Raw genomic sequence first — 23,746 nt, 5'->3', positions numbered from 1 at the left:
AGCAGGGAAATGACTGGATTCTGATTCACGTTGGGGTGGAGCACATGAATGTGCTAAGCTCCCGATGAGATGATGCCAGTACTGCTGGTCTGATGCCTCTAATCCTGGTGCCACACTTCAAGAACTACCGACTTACATACATTTTTACTTACTTTCAAGGCAGTTATATTAGGTGTAGAGTTAACAGCATTTAGGAGACTGAGCCATTTATGCTTTCTCATCTTTGTTTCAAAATTACCAGCCATATTTTCAGAGTTTACAGTAGCTTCAAATGACTCCATCATTTAGCATAATCAGTCATAGTTTGTTGTGACTAAGGTGGTCACGTTCCTGGAAAGCAGGTCTGTACTACAAAATGTTGCAAGACTTCATTCCTTTGATAAAAGGAAAGCTTTACATATTGTGAATGGTTCTCAGGGTTGCTGTTTGCACTGTGTAATTCCAAATGTTGAAGTGGTTGCTATGGATTTAGGGAAGCTCCTTAATCAAATAAAGCCAATTTGATAATATATTTTAATCCAAACAGCTTTTTAAACTTTTTGCTTTTCCATTTGCATCACCTTTCCAACTAACTCACTTTGATGACCGGGCTTTCCCCTATGGACATTTTTTTGGGATCAGGTTTATTTGAGGTATCATTTGCATACAGTAACATTCCCTGTATATTTCTATAGGCTTTGATGAATGCATATAGTCATGTAAACACCTCCATAATAAAGATACAGAGCAATTCTGTCACCTCAGAAAAACTCCCTAGTGCTCCTTTGTAATCAGCCTCTTGCTTCACCCCCAGTTCTTGGCAACTGCTAATGTATTTTCTGGTCTACTTGCCTCTTCTAGAATGTCATATTAGTGGAATATGCATTTATATATAACATTTTGAACCTGGTTTCTTTCCCTTGTTACAATGCATTTGAGATTCATCCCTAATTAATCAATCAATAATGTGTTCCTTTTCATTGATGAGTGGTATTCCATTGTATGGATTCACCGGGTTGTTTATTCATTCACCAGTTGTAGGCCAGTGGGTTGTTTCCAGTTTTTGGTGACTATGACTAAAGCCACTATAAACATTCATGTACAAGTTTTTGTATGAACACAAGTTCTTATTTTTCTTGGAGAAAATATTTAGGAGTGGGATTTCTGGGTCATATAGTAAATGAATGTTTAATTTTGTAAGAAACTGCCAAACTCTTTTCCAGGTATTCCCAACAACACTGTATGACCTTGCATTTACCTACATCCTCACCATCAGTTGGTGTTGCTGGTTTTTTTTTTCTTCTTTTATTTGATCTATTCTAATAGTTGTGTATCTGTGATATCTTTAATACAAATGACCAATAGCTGTCTACAGTGGCAGCGCCTCAGGAGCTATAAATGTAGGACCCAACCTCACATCTGCCTAGATGAAGAAATTCACACCTGGCTGGATACCTCACCCACCTGTCATCTGCCATTGGCTACAGATGCTGTTGCTTATCCCCTGCTCTGGGCCCTGTTTGTAAGTTCACTACCCTGCAAGTGTTAACCCTGCCAGTCCCCAGGAAGGACCAAGATAGGGACAAAGGAACAAGGCATCTCTGAACAGCCATTAGAAAAGACACGGAGCTTCTCCATCTAATACGTTTTTTAACTGAGGGTGACAAGGCCATCAACTGTCTTGAGCACACATAGTTTCTATCACATGTTCTTTTTTTTTTTTTTTAACATCCTTATTGGAGTATAATTGCTTTACAATGGCGTGTTAGTTTCTGCTTTTATAACAAAGTGAATCAGCTATACATATACATATATCCCCATATCTCCTCCCTCTTGCGTCTCCCTCCCATGCTCCCTATCCCACCCCTTTAGGTGGTCACAAAGCACCGAACTTATCTCCCTGGGCTATGTGGCTGCTTCCCACTAGCTAGCTATTTTACGTTTGGTAGCTATCACATGTTCTCAATGCTCACAGCTTCTACTCTCGGAATCTTCCTTTTTAAGAATAAAACGTGTCATTTAAAATTCTGTAGAGCTCAGAATAGCCTCTGTTTACCAGTATGATAAAATATTGGAAATTACTAATCTGGTTATACTAAATACATTTTTCTAAAAACTTTTTTTGGGGGAGAGATGGCTTTTGAAATAATTAAGGGGATGACTAAAAGAACAAAACATACCAGTTACATGAGTGCTAAAATCAAATTAATTAGATATTTTCTCATTTAAACGTACTTTAATTAATTAAATAGGAATAATTGAATGGAGATTGCAGAATTCAGAGTATATTGTTCTATTTCTGCAGAATGAGATGGATGGATTAGAATAGTGGTTGTTCACCTGTAGAATCACTTAGAATGCTTTTTAAAAGAAAATACTCATGCCCTGGCTTTTAACTCAAGATCCTTATGTCAGAATCTCTGGGGTGGACATGGGGGGAAACGAACACTTAGTATTTTTTTTTTAGCCTCCGTATTATTCTAATGTTTAGCAAGGGTTGAGAATCATTGAATCTAAAGAGAAAATTTACTGTTCCTAGGGTAATTCTAGAAATGTTGCCACATATCAAAATAGGTACTATTTTGTGTTTGTTTCCATATAGTACATGGAAATGCATTCAAGTTGCAAAAGTGATCAGTAATGAAAAGAACAATACAGATCTAAATATAGGCTGTGTGTGCTCTTTCTCGCTCAGCCTTGCTTAGACTCTTACTTCGTGTGTGTGTGTGTGTGTGTGTGTGTGTGATGTGTGTCTTATAAGCAGGTGGAATAGTTTAAATATTAAACAATAATTTCTTTCAGTTTCTCCAGAAATTACTTACAGATGAGTTTTTAAAAGCTCTTGGAAAGAATAACTGACTATAAATAGCAGTAATAAATGTTTTTATCTGAGGAATATAGTACACGGATTATATTACATTAAGGATAAAATTATTCATTTTGGATGCAAATGGATCAAAGAAAATAAAAGCCTAATGCCATTTACAGTTCCTTCTTAAATAACTGTTCCAAACATGTTATACGTTGAATGTTAAACCCCATCCTTATCTATAATAGACTAATATGAAAAATTATTTCAGTTCTCTTGGGAGAAATATTCTGATTCAATAGGGAAAATGTAAATTTCAAACTTGCAATTGACACAATGGGGTTGTCAGAGTCAAGTCAGAATGTTATCTGCATCTTAGCAGGGTCTTTGTCTTGTTCACTCCGTCTCCAGTGTGTTTGGATCAGTGCTTGACATAGAGTATGCTCTCGGTAAATAAGTGAATGTCTTGGCAGGCTGTAAACGTATAGAGTAGGATATAGAAAATGACATTCAATGTTCAACAGAAATGTAAATTTCTATCATTTACATTTAAGAAATTAAACTATAGACTGGAGGAGAACCAAATTAAAAAGGGCATCTGAGGATTTTTCAGTTGGCCAAGTTCATTCAGCTAAAAATATTTCAATTCTAAGCTACTTCTAATAGAAATACATTGCCCAGGGAGGTCATGGGATCATGACTCCATCCTGGCTCCACCATACCTAGAGTTGAACTGTGTTATGTTCTGGGTTCCAAGTTTTCTGGGAAGGCATTATGGATGTTGGCACGTCTAGGGGAAGCAACCTTGCGAAGGCTTGTCACATGAGAAAAAAAATGGAAAAACTCGGATGTTCAGCCAAGAACAGGGAAGACCCAGTAGGGACGTGTTGGCTGTCTGGCATGCAGAAGAGGGATGACCCTGTTGGGTTGGCCTCACAAGCTAGAACCAGGAATGAGGAGTGGATTTAGACTAATTATCTGGAAGAACTTCCTAACAAATGGACTGTCCCGGAGAATGCAGTGCTCTATGTTTAAAGGTTGAAGAATGGATTCCTGCATTCAGTGAGGAAAGGCAGATCAAAATCCTGTTAAGGTCTTTTCCAACTCTGATATTCTCTGATTTGCTTCAAGGGAAACTTCCTGTCCTGTGTGAATAGCGGGGTAGACTGTAGGTTTCTCACTTGAACTTGGGAAAATCTGGTGCTCACTGTTTTTTCTGTCTTACATTTTCTTGGTGAAATTGCTGTATCCGTTTCTTGCTTGCTTGGGATTTGTAGGCAGGATGTTTTTGATCACCTGCTTTTAAGATGAACTATTGGGACCTAGATTCTGCTATACTCTGCTGATCAGGTAGCTTTAGAATAAAATAATGAGGCCTCATCTTGGTGAGGGCAAAGGAGTGGGATGGGGTGGGGATATTTGAGTGTGCATCCTGAATTAAATGTGGTGATAGAAAACCCTTTGAATAAATTTTAAATAAAAAACAAAGTGCTATGACTAGAAAAAGCTTAGATTTTGGAAATCAGACTCAGACATTTCCTCACTTGGGCATGTTACTTAGCCTCTCCCAGGTTTGGACTGTTTCCTTCTCCATAAAATTAGAATAATTCTCCTTCCTTTGCAGGGTTGTTGGAGAGATTGGAGATAATGTAGGAAAGCATCAGTAAGTGGTACCTATTGTTATTAGTAGTATTAATTATACGTTGGCTTTGAATAAACAAGCCGCTTACTGGTTCTCTTTTGCTGGGCCAGTTGCTTTATCTTGCTTTTCAGTTTATTTTGAGGATTAAGCAAGAGAATGCTAACAAAGTGCGGAGCAGAGTACTGGGCTGCTACTAATCACTATTATTATACTGGTATAGCTACTTAGAAATTGATAACTGAATACCCAGAGAGTCCTGAAAATTATGAAGAATAAACAGGCTCCAAATACAAATAGTCTAGTTTCGTTTCCTTTGCTTCTCATGGATGTCTACTGAGATACCAGTTCTACCTAGTATTAGTTTCCTCTTGCTGCCGTATGTAACAAATGATCACAAACTTAATGGTTTAAAACAACACAAAATTATTATCTTTCAGTTCTGGGGCCAGAAGTCCTAACCTGAAATGAAGGTGTCATCAGAGTTGCGTTCCTTCCAGAAATCCTAGAGGAGCCTCATCTCCTTGCCTTTTCCAGCTTCCAGAAGCCACCAGAATTCCTTGGCTTGTGACCCCTTCCTCCATCTTCAGAGCCAGCAACGTAGCATCTTCAAATCTCTGTCTCTCTCTTTTCCTTCTTTTTCTTTCTCCCTCTCCCTCTCCCCATCTCTGATCTCTGTTTCCGTCTCTCTCTGTGCTTCTGCCATCACATCTCTCTGACTTTGCTCTTATAAGGACTCTTGTGATCTCATCGGGCCCACCCAGATAATCCAGGATAATCTCTCCATCTCAAAACCCTTAATTTAATCACAGCTGCAAAGTCCATTTTGCCATATAGGGTGGCATAGTTACAGGTTCCGAGGATCAGGATATGAACATTTTTAGGGGGCCGTTATTCAGTTGTCACATTCCTGCATATCTGAGAAAGTTGCTCTAAAATCATAGAGATTATACATCTTTCCTTGAGCATCCTGATGAAAAAAAAAATGATTGTAGTTCTTTTGCTCTGAATTTGTGTATTCTAATGTCATTCTCTGAAGAGCTGAGTGATTGACTTGAAACTAAAGTCTAAGGAAGACATTTTTCATGTCATTTGTGGTGTTTCATGGAGTAACATCCAGGATGCTTGGTGCCAGGTATTGTACTTGTTAAGCTTAGAATGCCCCTTGAACTTCAAGGTGAAGGTGTACCTTAAAGATAATTTCTCACCTAAAGAAGACACTAATGTAAGTTCCTTGGGGTCAGTGGTAGAACAGGAAACAGAGACCAAGTTCCTTGCCCCCTACAGAGGACAAGAATGGGCTCTTTCTCACTCTCAAAGATGCTTGTCAACACTTTCTCTTTTGGATCTGCTCAAAGAAGATAGAAATATCCCTAAAAAACATCCCCTCTGTGTACAACTCTTAGGAGCACAGTCTTCTGGGTAATTGTTTTAAATTCATCCTTAGAAACCTTTTATTTTAAACATCTTTTAGAGTAGTTGAGAACATATGCTCTGGAGTTAGGCTGCCCAGAATCAACCTGAGCTTGGCCCTTTGCTGTGTGGCCCTAGGCAAGTTCTTAAACTTTGTGAGCGTCTGCTTCCGTGCATATAAAATGGAAATCGTGATACCTACTTCATATGGTTGTGAGGACACAGTGCAATGATGCTGGGCACTTAGTTTGTACTTCATAAATATTAGCAATTCATCAGATTTCTGCAGTTAGTTGCCTTCTAATTTAATATTTAATAAATTCAACAGCCTTGTTATAAATATCACTTTTGTTCAGTGATTCCAATAGGTCATTGACTATGATGAAATAAGAGAGGGAAATACAAAGGCAGACTTTGGTGATTAGGTGGTTGTTGGTAGTAAATTATTAATTTTCAGATATGTTTACATGTAATAATGTCATTCATTCATTCAACATTTATTAAGTATAAAGTGTATGTTATATGTTAATGTTGTATCACAGAAAGGGTTATAAAGAGATTTGCAAGAAGCCTTCCCTAAGGTTTAGAGACATGCTCACTGCTGCTTTGATTTCCTGCAGATCAGGGACCATTCATTCATTCATTCATTCATTCTAACATTTATTGGGTATGCCTGGCACTGTTAATAGGAGCTAAGTCTAATTCAGCAGTGAATAAAACAAAAATTCCTGACCTATGGAGCTAACGTTCTAGTAGGGGAAGACCAGCAATAAATGGGACAAATAAAGAGAATATATAATATGTTAAGTGGTGATAAATGTGAAGGGGAAAAATAAATCAGGGAAGGGTCAGTGGGGTATGCTGGAGACAGCAATTTAAAATTGGGTGGTCAATTCGGTGGAAATCTTCCCTGAGAAGAGAGCATTTGAGCAAACACCTGAAAGCAGAGAGGATGTGAGTTACGGAGATTTCTAGAAGGTCATTCTGGGCAGAGGAAAAGCAGGCGCAAAGGCCCTAAAGTTGGAGTATTCTTGGTGACTTTGGGGAAAGCAATCATGGCCACCTTCTCTTTGATTCTCCTTTGAATGTTATGGAGTCTGAAATACAGAAGGCAAATAATTACAATGGTTTTAATATTCTCAGGGAAGTACAAATGAGGCATCACTGTCAAATTTTAATGAAGGGAAATCAGTATATCCAGGCGGTGCTTCTGTAGCTTTCTGTCTGAATGGAATTTAGCAAGCAGGAGTTTCAAACTTTAACTCCTGGATGTTGGAGATTGATCGGCAAGAACAATTGTCTTGGTGACTTGGTTCCTCCCCACCTCACCTGAGAGAGTGGGAGGAGATCTGAGCTGAAGAACCCCAGGTCACTGGGTTCTTGCGTTTCCCAATCTCTGAATCATTCTACAGATGGGAAAGAGAACCAGAGATCAGTAGAGGAGATATAACTTTTGAACTCACCATTATTGTGGTATAATTTATATACTCCCCATCGCAGCCATTTTTGTGTAAGATTGGATGAGTGTTGACAAATGTACATACCCTGGGTTGTGCTGATAAATACTAAACAAGTGACTGATCAGGGAAAAAAGAAGCCCTAATTTGTAGCCTTTGCCAATTTTTCCTGATGTGTTAAAAACTTCCATCATTGTTGATGTCAAGTCATCAATGTGATGTCCCTGCAGAGGGTGTTGGGAAAAGATGCAATTGGATCTGGCAAGCCTGCAATGAGCTGGTTCCAACATGCTGGAGCACTTACCACTGATGGAATTACCACCACAGTCATGATATAGAACATTTCCCAAACTCAAAAGTTTCTCCAGGCTTTCCCCAAGGTTATCACTGATCTGTTTGCTGTCATGATAGAGTAACTGTCCTAGAACTTCCTACCAATGGAATCATACAGTGTATCCTCTTTGTGTCAGCATGCTGTTTTGACCTTCATCCATGAAGCTGCATGCATCAGAGTTTTGTTCCTTTTTATTGCTGGGCATTCCATTCTATAAATATACCACAATTGATTTATCCATTCACTTGTTGATAGACATTTGCATTATTTCCAGTTTGGGGCTATTATTAAGAAAGCTGCTATAAGCATTTGTGTATGAGTTTTGTTTGGAAATAGGTTTTCATTTCTCTTGGGTAAATACTGTAAATGAAATGGCTGGGTCATGAGGAGGATGTATGTTTCATAAGAAATTACCAAATGATTTTCCAAAGATGCTGAACCATTTTCTACTCCCGCTAGCAATGTATGAGAGTTCCAATGCTCCATAATCTCATTAAAAATGGGTATTGTCTACCTTTTAAATTTTAGCCATTTTGGTATTTTGATTTCACATTTAGCTATTATGATTTTAATTTGCATTTGAGCATCTTTTTACATGCTTATTGGCCATTTGTATACCTTTTGTGAAATGTCTGTTCAAACTTTTGCCCATTAAAAAAATTTTATTTGTAGGCTGGTAGTAAATAACTTTTCGAAAAGGAGTACAGAATTTGGGGAAATCTGTAAGTTGGACAGGGCAGGAGGGAAAACACGGCGAAGCAGCCTGAGAGAGCTGACAGATTCATCGAGGTGGCCATAGTGCTTTATTCAATGAGTTAGATAAAGCATGTAGACTAGTTCCTGGCACAGAATAAATGTTGATATTATTATTATTAACTTTAAAATTATATTATTAAATAATATTAAATATTACTATTTATTTTAACAGCAAAGGGAAGCCACTCAAGGATTTGAAGCAGGCGTATGAACTATGACAGTCAAATGTACATTTTATAACCTTATCCTGGCTACTGTATAGAAAGACTTGAGAGAGGAGATTGGTGTGAATGGCTGTGAGAAGCCAAGAAGCCAGTGTAGCCATCTGACAGGATGTTAGAGCAGACACAGTGGGTCATCCGTAGCCTGTGGCTCAGTGGTGCCTGTAGCCCATGACTCAAGAGGTACCTACCTTTGAGGATCTCTAAGTTGTGCAATATTGTATATATATAAAGCTACTTTTTCAGAAATTCTCATCTGTACAGTTTGGAATATTCAGGGGAGCCAACTACTGAATCCACTGCTTGGTCTGCTTTGGAAGGCATTCAGTATTGACTATTAAATAGCTTGGAGTATCAATCAGGAGGGCCAAGTTTTCAGAAAAGGCCCCCAAAGCCACACCACAGAATGGGCCTCCACCAGAGCTGCTGCTTCTGCCTCAGTGAGGAAGCTGAGGAAGGAGGAAGCTACCCTATGATGCCCCTGTAGTTCTTCTAAAATCTCTTACCAACTGACTGACAAAGCAGGATGTGCAAATGAATGCCCAGAAAGCTAGCAACCAGGTACTAAGACCTTTAGCCACAGCCACCACTAAACACGTAAATGCCTCCAAGAGCATGCCTCGTGATGCCACAGTCTGCCTTTGATTGGTAGAACCTTAATCACATTCAGAACCCTGGCTGCATAGAACTTAGCTCCGCAGTATAGGAAGGCTCACTAGAAAGACGTCGGAATGCGTCTTGTGAGCCCATCGACGGGATGCACCATGAAACTTAACTAAATTCACCCCGATGCTAGGCATTCAACAAAGATGTACATTTTACCACCTCACAATACCAGCTGTGTACATTTGGGCACTACCAGAGCCTCAATAGCCTCCTTTATCAAATTGGAGGTAATAATATTTGTCTTCAAAAGCTCTTGGGGAGATGAAGTTAAATATAATAACGTGCGGAAGAGCAGCGAGATGCTTGGCATGTGGCAGGCGTTCTGTAATTGAGGCATCAGCCAATCAGTGAACACCATTCCATAACCCTATAGGGGAAACAGAATCCCTGAAAGGTGGAGATTAAGTAGAGTGTACTGCTCAAGAGATTTAATGGCCCAAATAGAAGTGGCCCTTGTATCAGTCCCATGGAATTGGGGGACGTATTTGCCCCTGGAGAAGTAGGTGGGATTTGTGTGTGTGCTATTTCACATGTTCATTTGTATTATTTTTTCATTTTTGGTTAGTTTAATTTAAAAAAATAATGCAGCCGCATAAATAATGAAAAGAAAATCCCTCTTTTCCAGTTTGTCAAGTTTCCTTCCTGAAATATCCTGTGCGTATAAGCACACATGTCATCTAGAGTCTTCCTTTTTTCTCCTACAAAAATTGGGTCATATTTTATGCCTCTTTTGCACCTGTATTTATTTATTTCTTTATTTATCCACTACCTTGGAGACAATCCATTTCAGTTCATATAGAACCAGTCACCTATTGATGGCAGCTAGTTGTTTGCATTCTTTTGCTTTTACAAAATTTGCCCTAACTAACATCCATTCTTTTACGTAAATGACTATACCTATAGAATCAATTTTAAGAAGTGGAAAGGCTAGGTCAAAGGTTAAGTACTGTGTATAATTTTATTGATATTGCCACATGGCTCTCCAAACACTTGTACCATGGTACGCTCTTTCCTGATCCTGTATGAGCTGCATTTGTGCCCACATCCTTGCCAACAGTGTATCATCAACCCTTTAGATTTTTGCCAGTGAAATAAGGGAAGTGAAATAAGGGAGGTGATACCAGGGCAGATTAAGAGGAATCCTGCCAAGAGACAGAGGTGAGGGATTAATTAGAGGATAGGAGGTGAGGGAAGGTAGGATCTAAATGTAAATTTAGAAGGGAAACTCATAACCTTCTGCCACTTACTGTGTGATGGACTTGACTAGGCAGCGTACCTGCTATTACATTCAATCCTTACAACCACACTAACCCAAAAACACTATTATCCCCCACTAGACTCTGACTCCCAGTCTCTGTCCACTGTACCTCCTGTGTCCTTATTTCACAGTTGAGGAAACCAAGGCCCAAAGAGGTTAAGCGATGTATCCAAAATCCCAGAGCAAGTTAAGTCAGGACAAGGGTTCCACTTTCCAGCTCCATGTACACTGCATTAGGCCAGCATTCTGGTGTGTACCGTTGAAGCCACAAAGGATCTGAATATTTCTTCAGGGTGTATTTCATCCACAGTTTGAGTTTAATAGTTGAGTTGAATTCAGTCATTTCCTATAGTCGAAGAGGTTCCATAATAGTTGAGTGGACATGATCTTAAACATACTGACATTTTTCACGTTGATAAAAAGTTCTTCCTCAGAGATTCTCTGTTCCTTTCCACAGAAACTACTGTATTTACTCAAGGAGCATTCTTGACAGAAACTACATGAGGTGAAAGCTCTAAGCTGCTTGGGATTTTAAGATTTCTGATAGAGGATTATGCAGCCCCTCCTGAATTCTACCCCTACTCCTCTGGAATTTTAAAGTTGGCCTGTAAAACCCTCCTTGAAACACCCTTGGAGACTGGGACTGGCACCTGTGCCCTCTTCCTCATTGTTTTCTACTGCTTCAGAGTCCAGAATCATTGAGATGAGAGGTTTCAGCTAGGATTTCCTCATTTCCTACTTGTTTTCAGAGTCGAGGATCTCTTCTGCGTACATCTGGACAGTTCCACTTGAATCAGAAATGGGAGACTTCAGACATTCAAATTTAATGAAGATAAGAAACATTCAATTAGAGCATGAAGTCCCAGTGAGGAGATGACTCTTAAAGGGCACAGAAATTTGGTTGATCATCCTTATTGGAAGGGCGGGACGATGATTGAGAGTGTGATGAAAAGATGGGAATAAAAAGTAAACCTTTTATCTGAAAAAATTAAGCTGGGGCAATGACTTTTTTTTCTTTTTTTTTATTAATTAAGAAGGCCTAACTTTTGAATTGTCCTAATTGGAAAACATCCTGATGGTGGTCATTCTTTTAGGGTAGAGCAATGGTGTTCTAGGGGAATAGCCCTAAATGTATTTGCCCAAAGCGAGTAAAGTGTCAGTGGTAAAGAATGGAATTTGAGAGCTGTAGTGATCTGAGAAATGAACTGGCTTGAAGTCCAATTTTATAGATAATGAAACTGAGACATAGTAAGTATATGCGATTTAGCTAAGAAGACACTTCTGGTGACCGTCAGCCGAAACTAGAACCAAGCTCTCCTGCCTTAGCTCATTGTATGGTTTAATTTCCATTATGTGATCCACATTTTACAATCTGCTGAAAGAATATGATTGTTTGGAATTGTGTTAGTTTGTTTTCTTAGAATGGACAGGGATTTATTTTTACAGCTATCCTAAACAGACCTGTTTTTAACTAAAGAAAGGGGTACATAAATGAGAAAACTAATTTGTTAAAGAAATGGTTAAGATAAAGTCGATTGAACTATTTTCACACAGGAAGCTTAGCTGATAGGTAGGACGTGTGATCTTTGTTTTGTTTTAGAAATTGCCATTCATTCCACTTTTAGTTTTGCAACACATGAATAAGAGCTATGTATTTATACTGTCTACTGAAGTCAGGAAACAAACTAAGTAGTGTTTTCTTTGCGGATGATCAATTGCTTAGGACTTGTTTCAAATTAATGATATAAATAATCTAACAAGGTCTTTCATTGTACATTTCTCAGAGCAAACAAAATGCGATGTGTTTTTATAACCAGATAGCTATTTGATTTTTTTTTCTCTTTCATACATTTGGATATAGATTGATATAGAATTACTTAAAATGCTGCATATAAATTAAACATTAGAAGGGAGATATGGAGAGCCCAAGCTGCCCCATTATAATCTTTAGTTCCATGGTCACCGCCTCAAGGACACTCCATTTCATATCACATGTCCTTCTTTTGAAAAGTGATCACCAAGGTTCAAGTAACATTTAAGCATGGCCAGCGACTGCATAATTTATGGACCTTTTCTTTTTTTGGCTTTTGTGTTCTTATTTTAATGAAAAACCAGGAAAACAGAAGACTTTTCATACATTAACTCTCTTATATTCTTTCCCTCCTGCCTTTGCAGATCGGGGCCCTGAAGGATTACTACCACTTCTATCACAGCAGGACGATTAAAAGGTCAGTTCTCTCAAGCAGAGGAACGCACAGTTTCATTTCAATGGAACCAAAGGTAAGAAGAACCAGTTGGGTGGGGACCAAGAGGCAGAGCTTCTGCATTTTTCATTGGTAACATCACACTAGGAACTGGTGACCAGCATGAAAGCTTAAATTTCAAGAGCTGTCATACTATCCTTTGGTCCAATATCTTTGCTTCCTCTTGAGACCAAAAATAAGCAATGGCTTGATTTTTTATCGAAGTGCCCTTATCATCCCAGTTGTAGAACAGCCCAGGGGTATCAGAAGTAGGAGTTGTCATGGAGAAATGAGAAGGAGTGTATGTGGGGACAGATAGGGATGGATTCAGAAGTATTGAAGTCTTAAGAAGACCATACCATCTGCCTATTTGCATACAGATCTGAGGTTCTATCTGAGCTCTGTAGAGGGGTCTCTTCCAGAACCCTTAGGTCAGGCCTCAGGTCACCACGAATCCTTGTAGTTTCAATGCGCATTAATAGAGCCATGCCACTGGTGGCCCAGAGACTAGACGATGGTCTAGACCATGTCTGAGACAGGAGGGATTCTGAGCACAGAAGGAACAGAAGCTGGCTGCGCTCCTCTTGGAAGCTCAACAGGGATCTTTCTTACACATTGTCTTGACCCCAATCCTTTTGGGCTGTACAGAAAGCATACTTCTAGGAGAACCTAGCAGGAGATATGTCGTGTCTAGATTCTCCCAATCCATTTTGGAGAGGCAGGACAGCTTTGAAATGGGAGATAGGAAGCTGGAGGGTGTTAGGGACAAACAGGCTAATAACTGGCAACTAAAACTCTGAGGATGAGTTAACCCTCTGTCCTTATTACATTGGAGGAAGGGATTGACTCTGAAAGAGAACTGCTTGGCCTCCCAGATGTGACGAGTAAAGAGGGAGAGAGGGCAGCAGTACCAGCCTGCCCTGATTCCTCTGTGGATTCACTGTTTGTTATTTACTGATCAGGAAGGGTTGTCTTTTCCTCATTATGGTTTGGGTTTATCACATGAGCTCATTTTCAAATAAATTGGTCAACAAGTCTCTACCAGTGAGCATGGCAATCTCTCCTAGAGATTCCTCGAAAATGATATTCCTTATTAAAGCAAAAAGGTCCCTATTCGAATTAATATGCAAATCAGGTTGGCCATTTGGAGTCCTGTCCTCCGTTATGTGCCACAGTTCTCCTTGTTTAATTTTTGTCTGGAATATTATCACACAGTGTTCATGACTGTGAAATTGTATATTGGTGGTTAGAAAAAGCACATTTGTTGTAGGGCCCAATTTTCTGTGGATTATAAGGAACATCCCCTGATACTTAACACTCTGGCAGCCTGTGGATTATATATATATTTTCCCTTTATCTCTATTCAGAATTAAATGTTACTGGAAAAGCAGTCTATTAGGATGTTCTTGAATTAGCGAAGTTTTCGAAGCAAAGTCACGTTTTTCATCTGTTACCTTTTTCCGAGCTTTCTTGAACTTTGGTCATTTAAATGATTTTAATTTCAGACCTCACGTGCATAGTCCATGTGAATTTGAAAAACCGAGTACTAAATGGTTTGGGAGGTAAGAACAGAATTGAATACAGAGCTATTTCAATCTTTAACATTCGTTTGGGAGGTAAGAACAGAATTGAATACAGAGCTATTTCAAGCTTTAACATTCTCTTGGGGAAGCTTGGTCTTCCATTCTTCTTATCTCAGTGCATCAAATAGCTCATGCAGGACCCAATGGAGACCTCAGATGCTGGGACACATAGTGCCTGGCATGTATGTCCTTCCCCACCCAGCCCAGAGGAGCAGAGCCAGTTCAGGCCAGCCCCAGGGTACATGCTCAGTTCCTCTTCCTCCTCCGTATAAAGAACACCCTAGGGTAGGATTGTACCTTGCTCCTCACTCCTCATTCTGGTGCCACCTGCCCCTCATTGCCGCCCAGCTGTTTATACAGAAGGGCCACAGTTCTACCAACTTTGCAGATTGGGGATTGCCTGCAGTTTCTTTCAGATATTTCTTAAAGTCCGATCATTCCTTCCGTTGGCCATTTCTTGAGCGTCTAATATATGCCAGGCCCTGTGTTAGGCTCTGGGGATTTGGGGATAGGGTGGTGCCCTCAGGGAGCTCTCTGCAGCCTCCCACAGTAGCCTTCGGGGAAACACAAGACGTTACAATGCTTCTCAGTGTTGGGGATGGAAGAGCAAAGGAGATGGGGGTCTACTACATTCCTTCTCCTTCTCCAGCTCCCTCCTCGAAAAGCTCAGGCCCACTAAGGTTAAGTTTCCTTTTTAATTTAAAAAAAAAAAACAACAAATGTTATTTACAGAGAAGTTGCAAAAATGTTATGAGGAATTCCTATATTCACTTCCCAGATTCCCCAAATGTTAACGTTTACATTTTACATCTCGTCAAACTTACTTGGTCATTTTCTCTCTCTTCTCTCTATACACATGCACACACATGAACACATAGCTATGTATATAAGTTTCTTTTTGAAAATTTGGCTGCGAATTGCAGACATGATGCCCCTTTAACTCTAAATACTTCACTGTGTATTTACCAAAACCGAGGACGTTCTGTTATATAACTGGGAGTACAATGGTTAACATTTTGGTAAAATCTGGATATTAACATTGATTCAATATTATAATCTAATCTACAGATTTTATTCACATATTGCCAGTTGTCTCTTTTCTGGGCCAGGATCACATCAGTTGTCATATTTCCCAAATCCCCTTGGTATACTCTGTCATACTTTCATTTTCTTCCCTCCCCTCCCCTCCCTTCCCCTCCCCTCCCCTCCCCTCCCCTCCCCTCCCCCTCCCCTTCCCTCCCCTCCCCTTCCCCTTCCCTCCCCTTCCCCTTCCCTCCCCTCCCCTCCCCTTCCCCTTCCCTCCCCTCCCCTCCCCTTCCCCTTCCCTCCCCTTCCCCTTCCCTCCCCTCCCCTTCCCCTTCCCTCCCCTTCCCCTTCCCTCCCCTCCCCTCCCCTTCCCCTTCCCTCCCCTCCCCTCCCCTTCCCCTTCCCTCCCCTCCCCTTCCCCTTCCCTCCCCTCCCCTCCCCTTCCCCTTCCCTCCCCTCCCCTCCCCTTCCCCTTCCCTCCCCTCCCCTCCCCTTCCCCTTCCCTCCCCTCCCCTCCCCTTCCCCTTCCCTCCCCTCCCCTCCCCTTCCCCTTCCCTCCCCTCCCCTCCCCTTCCCCTTCCCTCCCCTCCCCTCCCCTTCCCCTTCCCTCCCCTCCCCTCCCCTTCCCCTTCCCTCCCCTCCCCTCCCCTTCCCCTTCCCTCCCCTCCCCTCCCCTTCCCCTTCCCTCCCCTCCCCTCCCCTTCCCCTTCCCTCCCCTCCCCTCCCCTTCCCCTTCCCTCCCCTCCCCTCCCACTTCCCCTTCCCTCCCCTCCCCTCCCCCTTCCCCTTCCCTTTCCCTTTCCCCTCCCCCTTCCCCTTCCCTTTCCCTTTCTTTTCTTTCATGATCTAGAATTTTTTTGCAGAGTACTGGCCACTTATTTTGTAGAATCTCTCAAGTTGCGTTTGTCTGTTTCTTCACAATTAGCTGCAGGTTTGGCGAGAACACCAGAGAAGTGCTGTGTCCTTCCCAGTGTATCAGATCGGGAGGCACATGACATTGATGTGTTTCATTGCTGATGATTTTAACTTGGGTCACTTGATGAAACCTGGTGTCTGCCAGGTTTCTTTATTTTAAAATACGATTTTCCCGCACCTAATTAATAAGCGTTTTGTGGGGAAAGACTTTGAGACTATGTAAATTTCTACAGGCTGACTTTTTATTTTTCACTCCCAGCAGATCTCATGGGGAGTATAAAGTATCCGCACAACTTCCTTTTCTTAGGCAGGTCTCCTTTTCTTTAATCTTGGGGGTGTGTGTGTGGTGGGTGATTTGTGTGCCAGAGTGGAGGCACATTTGTGATTAGGGGGATGGGACCATGTGAAATGGCTTGGTGGAAAACATTGGTGATGGGTGAAGTTATTTTTGTTCCTCATCTTCTCCAGAAAGGGAAAACACACATGGGTGAATTGCAGGGAATACACACACTCAACAGATCCTGGCTTTTACTTGCTGGAGTAAATTGCATGGCTCCTTCTTCCCACTGCTATTGTTTTTACTTAGAGGGTTCTAAAGAAGGAAATGCAAAAGTAGCAACATTGTAAGAACAACCCTCCCGGTGCTAAGAAAATGCTGTGGTCAGTTGGGGCACATGAGCCCAGAGAACAAGAATAGACTGGATTCCCATATGTTAACAGTATATTATGATTAGCTTTTAAATGACAGGGATCCGCAGACTTCTAAGACAGCATCATTACACAATAATAACACAGTTTGGCAAAAAGTGTTGGTACAATATTACAGCAGTTAGAAGGGTGAGTCTTACAATGTTCTTGACTCACCAACTTCTCTCCAAGAGACCTAGGTTAAATTTGAGGAACAGCAGTCTTGAATTAACATTTTCAGAAGCCTCTCATTAATCTGCTTAGAAATCTTTGCCAGCCCTGTGGCATTTTGGTCAAAGAGGGCGGTATCTACAGGAGCTCTTTGGAATAAAAGTTCTTTACAGCTCTTTAACTGCCCATGCAGACATGGGCGGGAGTGGAGGAGATACTTTTCTTTCATTCTTCTTACCCAGAACAGAAAAATCAGAATCCTACATTTTCCATTAGAGTAGGCTTTCAAAAATAAAGAACATAAACTGTCCTTCACTTAGCCCTTATGTCCTATTCATGTGTAGTTTGATATACGAGCCCAACTTCTACCCTTGCCCATGAGGTTTTATCTTGAAGATTCTGGCCTTTTAATCTCTTATCTTTTCCAGTCCTTTTTTCTGTCTTCAAATATATTTAAAGATCAATTTTTATCTAAATCTAGGATAGAATTACCTTCTGCTCTGGGCTCAGGGATGAGCAACTCTCCTGCCATGTTTTTTCCTGAAGTTCAACTTATCAACCCACCTCATCGCGTGGATGTGTATGGCTGTGTATCTCAAATATGGAAAAACTATTGATATAGTATTATTTATTGCAGAATCATAGGCTCCTTAGAATTAGACTTCTTCCTATCCAATGCTAACATACCCTCTGTCATATTCCTAAAAGGATTATTTTCAGATCTGTTAAACATGCCCAATGACAGAGAGCTCAGTACTGGACAAGGCAAACATTTCTATAATTAAAGGGATTTAACATGTTGAGCTGAAATTTGCTTGTCTGTAACTTCTATCCATTATCCATTGATTGGATCTACTTTTACCTTCCAGAGTTACACATAACAGCTCTTTAAACATTTGGAGCCCCTCTCTTAGTCTCCTGGAGCAGCAATTGGCCCTCTGTCAATGTGGCCCAGAATTAAGTTCAAGGCTTTAGCTCACAGAGAGATTGCTCATTTGTTACATTTATATGTAAGCCATTTCCTCTAAAGAGAATTTTAGAGCAGAGCATGCAAGCACTGTACAGTGACAGCTAAAGGGCTGTAGGAAAAGGACAGGAAGGCGGAAATGAAGTAATTGGAGGTAATTAGCAAGATCAGATAGAATCAAACCTGTGAAACAAGAAAGGGAAGTTCAAGTTCTTGACTAATCCCTGTTGGTACCTATTGTGTCCAGAATTTGATTTTCAGGTGATTGGAGTTTCTCTTTTTGCCTCAAGGGTGAAGACGATGTGATGGAGTAAAGTAAGGGTGCAGGAGTACTTTACCGTACATAATGGTCATGTTCCCAAAAAGTTGCACAAATCTACTTCTTATCAGTCAAACCTCATTTCCCCATGGATTCACTTTATAATTTCAGAATCAATTTATCTTCACAGAGGATTGATATGTCATTTTTCTGTGGAGACAACCAGCGCATTAGTTAACTCTTTTTTTTAACTCTGAGACAAACCATTTCTAAGTTGTTTGCATACACCTGATCTGCCAGGGGACCTTTGGAGGTAAAGATCAGTTATTCAGTTAGAAATAGATGCTCAGGAGTGTCTGAGCTCCATCTTGCCTGGCTCCCATGCGTGAATCGCAGCCATGCCTTTTCACTGACAAGATTCCTGGTGTCCTGGTGCAGCTTCAAAATTCATTCCACCCCGAGTACAAGTGCTTCCTGTTCTGGCCGCTGCTTCACTTCCTCTCACCCCACCTGCCCTCATTCCAGCTGGTGCTCCCGTGGACTGTTTTCTCTGGCAGTTCAATTTTCTGCTCTTCGGTTTTAACTGTGATAATAACTTCATGGTTTGACTTTCTTCTGTGAAGTGCAGTTTTATAACAACATTCCTGGGCGTGTGCTCGGCGGCCATGTGCACAGATCCTGGGTGTGTTGAGGTGGAACGAGAGGGGCTGTGTTCTCTGGGGCAGGAACCCGAGGCTGTGTGTTCTTAGCCTGTGTCATAACCGTGATTGTTACACATTTGCTTCTCAGCATCTCACCAGTGAATGAAAGCAGTTACCAGATAGCTTGAGAATGCCCTGAATTCTTCTGGAAGCAGCGTGGGCTTGGGTGTGATGATGAGCGGAGAGGACGTGGATGCGGTGGTCAAGGGGCATGTTGGGGGGCTGTCTTGTTCCGGGTGACCCTCTTTAACTACCTTTCACCAGTTATGAAGTGCAACCGCTATGGCAGATTCCTGTCTTTGCCTTTTGATAGCATTCCTGTGCCTTTGAAAACCCCACTAGAACGTGTAGACTCCTGGGAGAAGCGTTTCAGCCATAAGTTTGCAACCTGTGATACAGGTATAATGGCAGGATGGCTAGGAGTGTAGGAGAGACGGAAGGAGTATGTGGGTACAGATGCCACTGAGTTCTCCGCCTTCCCTTCTTTTCTGTCTTGTTTTCAGGTCTCCCAGATGTCTGGATGATCAGAAACCGGAGAGTCAGATTGTACACTGCTGGGTTATCTGATGGGAAAGTTTGGGTCATAACCCCAATTTTTTTAGCTACTTAGGAAAAGTGGCCAAATCTTTATTAGAGAGCACTTCGCAGCATTTCATTTTGAAAGGTTATAAACGCACACGCCCACAGTGGAGTGCAGATAAGAAGAATGAGTAAGATGGGCCAGACAGAAAATCCCTGGGCATAGGATAGAGTGTAGAGCCCTTGCTGTGTGTAAGGGAGCAGCCGCAGCCCTGCGGCATCACGTTTGCAAGCTGGCTCGTGGTTGCCAGTTGAGAAGAACCGGCAAGTCTGCACTTTTACAGGACATTTCCCAATTTTAAGTGCTGGCCAATAATTCAGAAGTTTAAACATATTCGTGTGGGCCAAGGAAAATGCATCCGAGGGGCACCCCAGTTTGTGACCCCTGAGATGGGCTGCATCTGGAAAAAGCAGGGGAGGTGTGAAAGGTGGGTGTTAGCACCTTCATAACTTGGCCTCAGTCTTGCCCTCACCTGAACACTGGTTTCAATCTGTCAGTCACGCTCTGCTGAGTGGCTCTAGTATGATTTTTCTCTGTGTCTTAGTCTCCAAACTGAAATGCAAAGATCTTTTAGGTATAAATAATTGGCTCAGAGCACTCACGTTCTGAAACAGCGGCTGCTGCCGGTGAGGACGGGGGGTTGGGGGGAGCTCATTCTAGCTCCTCTTGTGCTTTTACCCAGTTTTCCACTGACAACAGTCTCAACAGGAAATGAAGCCTGGAGGAAATAGGATAAGTCAAAGAAAAGAACAAACGGCAAATAAAGTGATGACCATGTAAAAATAGGAAGAGGAATTAGATAGGGTGGGGGAAGGGTAGATATGGATTTTGCCACTTTAGCCACGTGAAGGAAAGGTACAAATGTAAAATCTTTATTATTTTCTTAGTTTATGTAGTATTTCTAAGGTGTCAGATTCTAAAGCAGCCGGTGCTAGATCTAGAAAATGTAGGGTAATGACAACATTCTGAATTTCTAGTTAGGTCTGGTCTTAGTTCAGGTTGCTTATGACAGAATATCATAGACTAGGTGGCTTATAAACAACAGAAATTTATTTCTTCTAGTCCTAGGGGCTGGGAATTCCAAGATCAAGGTGCTGGCAGATTCGGTGTCTGGTGAGAGCCCACTTCCTGGTTCATAGACAGTCGTCTTCTCACTGTAATCTCACCTGGCGGAAGAGGCAAGGGAGCTCTCTGGGGTCTCTTTTATAATGGCACTAATCCCATTTATAGGTGACCATTAGGTCACTCCACCCTTGTGACCTAATCACCTCCCAAAGGCCCCACCGCTAAATGCCACCACGTTGAGTATTAGGTTTCAACGTGTGAATTTTGCGGGAACACAAACATTCAGTCTGTAACAGGTCTTAAGAAGGGAACTTTAGAGCCACAGGTTCTGTTGAACTCTTGGGCAAGTTAGGGTATAATAAGCAAGTAGTCCTAGGGAATAAGCGAAAACAGCAAAAACAAACAAAAGCCAGCAACAACAACAAAACCCAAAGCTATTTTAATTGTTTGGCTTTGAAGAGAAATCATACTGATTTACGTATTTACTTTAATGAATGCAGGAGTAAATAAGAGATCCAATTAAAACATCACCATTGAAAAGGCATGATTTGTTAAAAAGTGCTTGTGAGTTTTGTTTCTCTACTCAGTTCTACCAAATGTCAATCAATTCTTACAACATAAAAAGAGGCAATATGGTACAACAGAAGGAACCTTTGGGTCTTTGTTCATGTTCGGATCTCTGTGGGGTGAGCGCTTAACTCCTCTGTCCATCGATTTTCTCTCCTCATCATTGTTCGTGCACATACTCAGGGAAGTACATGGTATAATACGGTATAATGATTTGTACATAAGAAAGGATCAAAAGCATAGGTTAAATTCTTACAACAAAATAGTAAGTTCACCATTAAAATGATGTTATAAATCTATACATACTGATAAGGAAAGATCTCCAAAATTATATGTAAAGTAACAAAAAGCAGTATACAAAGAACATATAAGATGCGTGCCTATTTAGGTTTTACATTTAAAAACAAACAAACAAAAAGACCTGTGTGTGTTTTTGTGTAGTTATATGCAGCGTAGGTTTGGAAGGAAACACAAACACATAAAAATAACTCTTAATAGTTACCTTTCCACATTGTATGACTTTTAAAAAACTGTTTATACTGAAACTGCTTTTGTTGATATCAACTGATATTTGATATTTCAAATCTGGTGAGTTCATCTCTGTTCTCATCTAACTCTATCTTTCACTTAATATAGTGGTTGATCATTTGCTCCTTCTTGAAAAATGACTCTTTCAGTTTCTTGAGACCACATCTCCCAGTTTTCTCCTTGCCTCTCCTGCACCTTCTGTCTCTGTGGATGGTACTCCTCCACCTCACCTATAAATTTTGGAGAGCCCAGGGCTCCCCTTTATGCTGGTGTCCTTGCTTCTAATTTATATCTTCTTCTCTCACCTACCTGACATCTCCAGTTAGATGTCTAGTAAGCATCTAAGCCATAATATGACCTATATGATGCTTTTAATTTCTATCCATCACCATGGTGCTCAAACCTTTTCCTTCCCAGTAAACGGTACCATAATTTATCTAGTTGCCCAAGCCAAAAATAAAGCAATCTATTCTTGATTCTCTCCCTTTTCCTCATTTCCCCTCATGGAACCATTAAGAGATCCTGCTGGCTCCCCTGCTAAAATTTATCTTAAAGCTGTGAACCTGTGGGCTTTCCTCTCCTGCACTGCCACCAGCCTGGTTAATCCCACCATTGTCTTTGACTTGGACTACAGCAATTGCCTCTGCTTCCACTCTTGTTCTTCTGTAGTCATTCTCCACAGAGAGTAAGCTTCTTAAGACATACAAAGATCAGATCTTTCAAAGACTTTCCATGGACTTTGGAATAAAATCCAATTTTTTCTTAATGATCTTTAAGGACCATCATGATCTGGCCCCTTCTTACCTCCCTGAGCTAGGCTTTGAAATGCCTCCTTTTTGCTTATCACTCTCAGCCACATTGACCTCTTTCTATAAACATCAAACTCTTTCCCTTTGCCTGGAACGTATTTCCTTTGGTCTTTGCATGATGGATGTCTTCTCACCCTTCACATATCAAAGCAAATGTCACCTCCTTTGAAGGACCTTCGACAGTCATCCTTGCTAAAGTACACCCTTAATCTCATCTGCCCAGCTTCTGTCTAGCTTTAACATGTTAATTTCCTCTTTGATAATGTATCTGAATCCAAAACCATATTGTTTCTTTATTTGATTGTTATTGGATTTTCCCTTCCAGGATAAAACTCAGTAGGGGCAGGGGCCCCATCTTATTAACTGTGGTATTCCTTCAATCTGGAATAATATCTGGCACATAAAGACCATCAATAGAAGAATAAATGAATGAATAAATATTTAAAATTAATTTGTACAGGAAAATAAATGATAGAGGAAGTAATAAATCTAGGGGTTGTAACTTTCTCTTAATTCCCTTAGAACTCAAATCATTTTATGATGACATACACAGTACTATCTCATTTTAGTGCAGACGTGGGGGCAGCCAGTTGGAGAAACTGTTTCATAAAATAAAAGAGGTATTGCCTGGACTTGAGACATTTGGATTCTGGTCTCAGATTTGCTACCAGCTCAACCTGCTATTAGCAGGTCACTCCTCACTGGGCTTATTTCACTTATAAAATCATGGAGCAGGTGAGGTATTTTCTGACATTCATTCCGATCCATTAATTACCATCTTGAACCAATGTCACTTGTGATGTTACTGTTGGTCCACATTGCCCATCAGTTTTCAAGCTTAGCTGTGATTCCCCCCCGACCCACACCCCCACCGAAAAAAAGGGCAAAAGGTAAACAGAGTGAACAGGTGAGGAACAGGACTGTGTCTTAGGGCAAATTTGCTAGGCCCCAGCTCAAGGTCAGCCTTTGCTGTAGACAGAATGTTCCAATAATGTCCCTCAAGATATGGACAAGCTTTTCAGACTTACTCTTTGCACCAGCAGGAAGCCCTTTTCTAATTCATCTATGCACGGAGAGAAAATGACAAAGATGGAGACTACTTGGAGGATTGGG

At 41.0% G+C, this 23,746-nt stretch overlaps 1 protein-coding gene across 3 annotated transcripts in view; it reads left to right on the top strand.

The window, feature by feature from the left end:
* PCSK5 (proprotein convertase subtilisin/kexin type 5) overlaps positions 1-23,746 on the top strand; it is a 451,917-nt gene that overhangs the window by 24,012 nt on the left and 404,159 nt on the right. For all 3 annotated transcript variants that reach the window (XM_061200330.1, XM_061200331.1, XM_061200332.1), the window contains exon 2: positions 12,708-12,812. In XM_061200330.1, the coding sequence (XP_061056313.1) occupies positions 12,708-12,812 (105 nt within the window). The remainder of the gene's footprint in view (positions 1-12,707; positions 12,813-23,746) is intronic.

The sequence above is a fragment of the Eubalaena glacialis genome, chromosome 9 (assembly GCF_028564815.1).
Source record: "Eubalaena glacialis isolate mEubGla1 chromosome 9, mEubGla1.1.hap2.+ XY, whole genome shotgun sequence".
In the NCBI taxonomy this organism is placed as follows: Eukaryota; Metazoa; Chordata; class Mammalia; order Artiodactyla; family Balaenidae; genus Eubalaena; species Eubalaena glacialis.
This window is presented reverse-complemented; position numbering and strand designations above follow the sequence as displayed.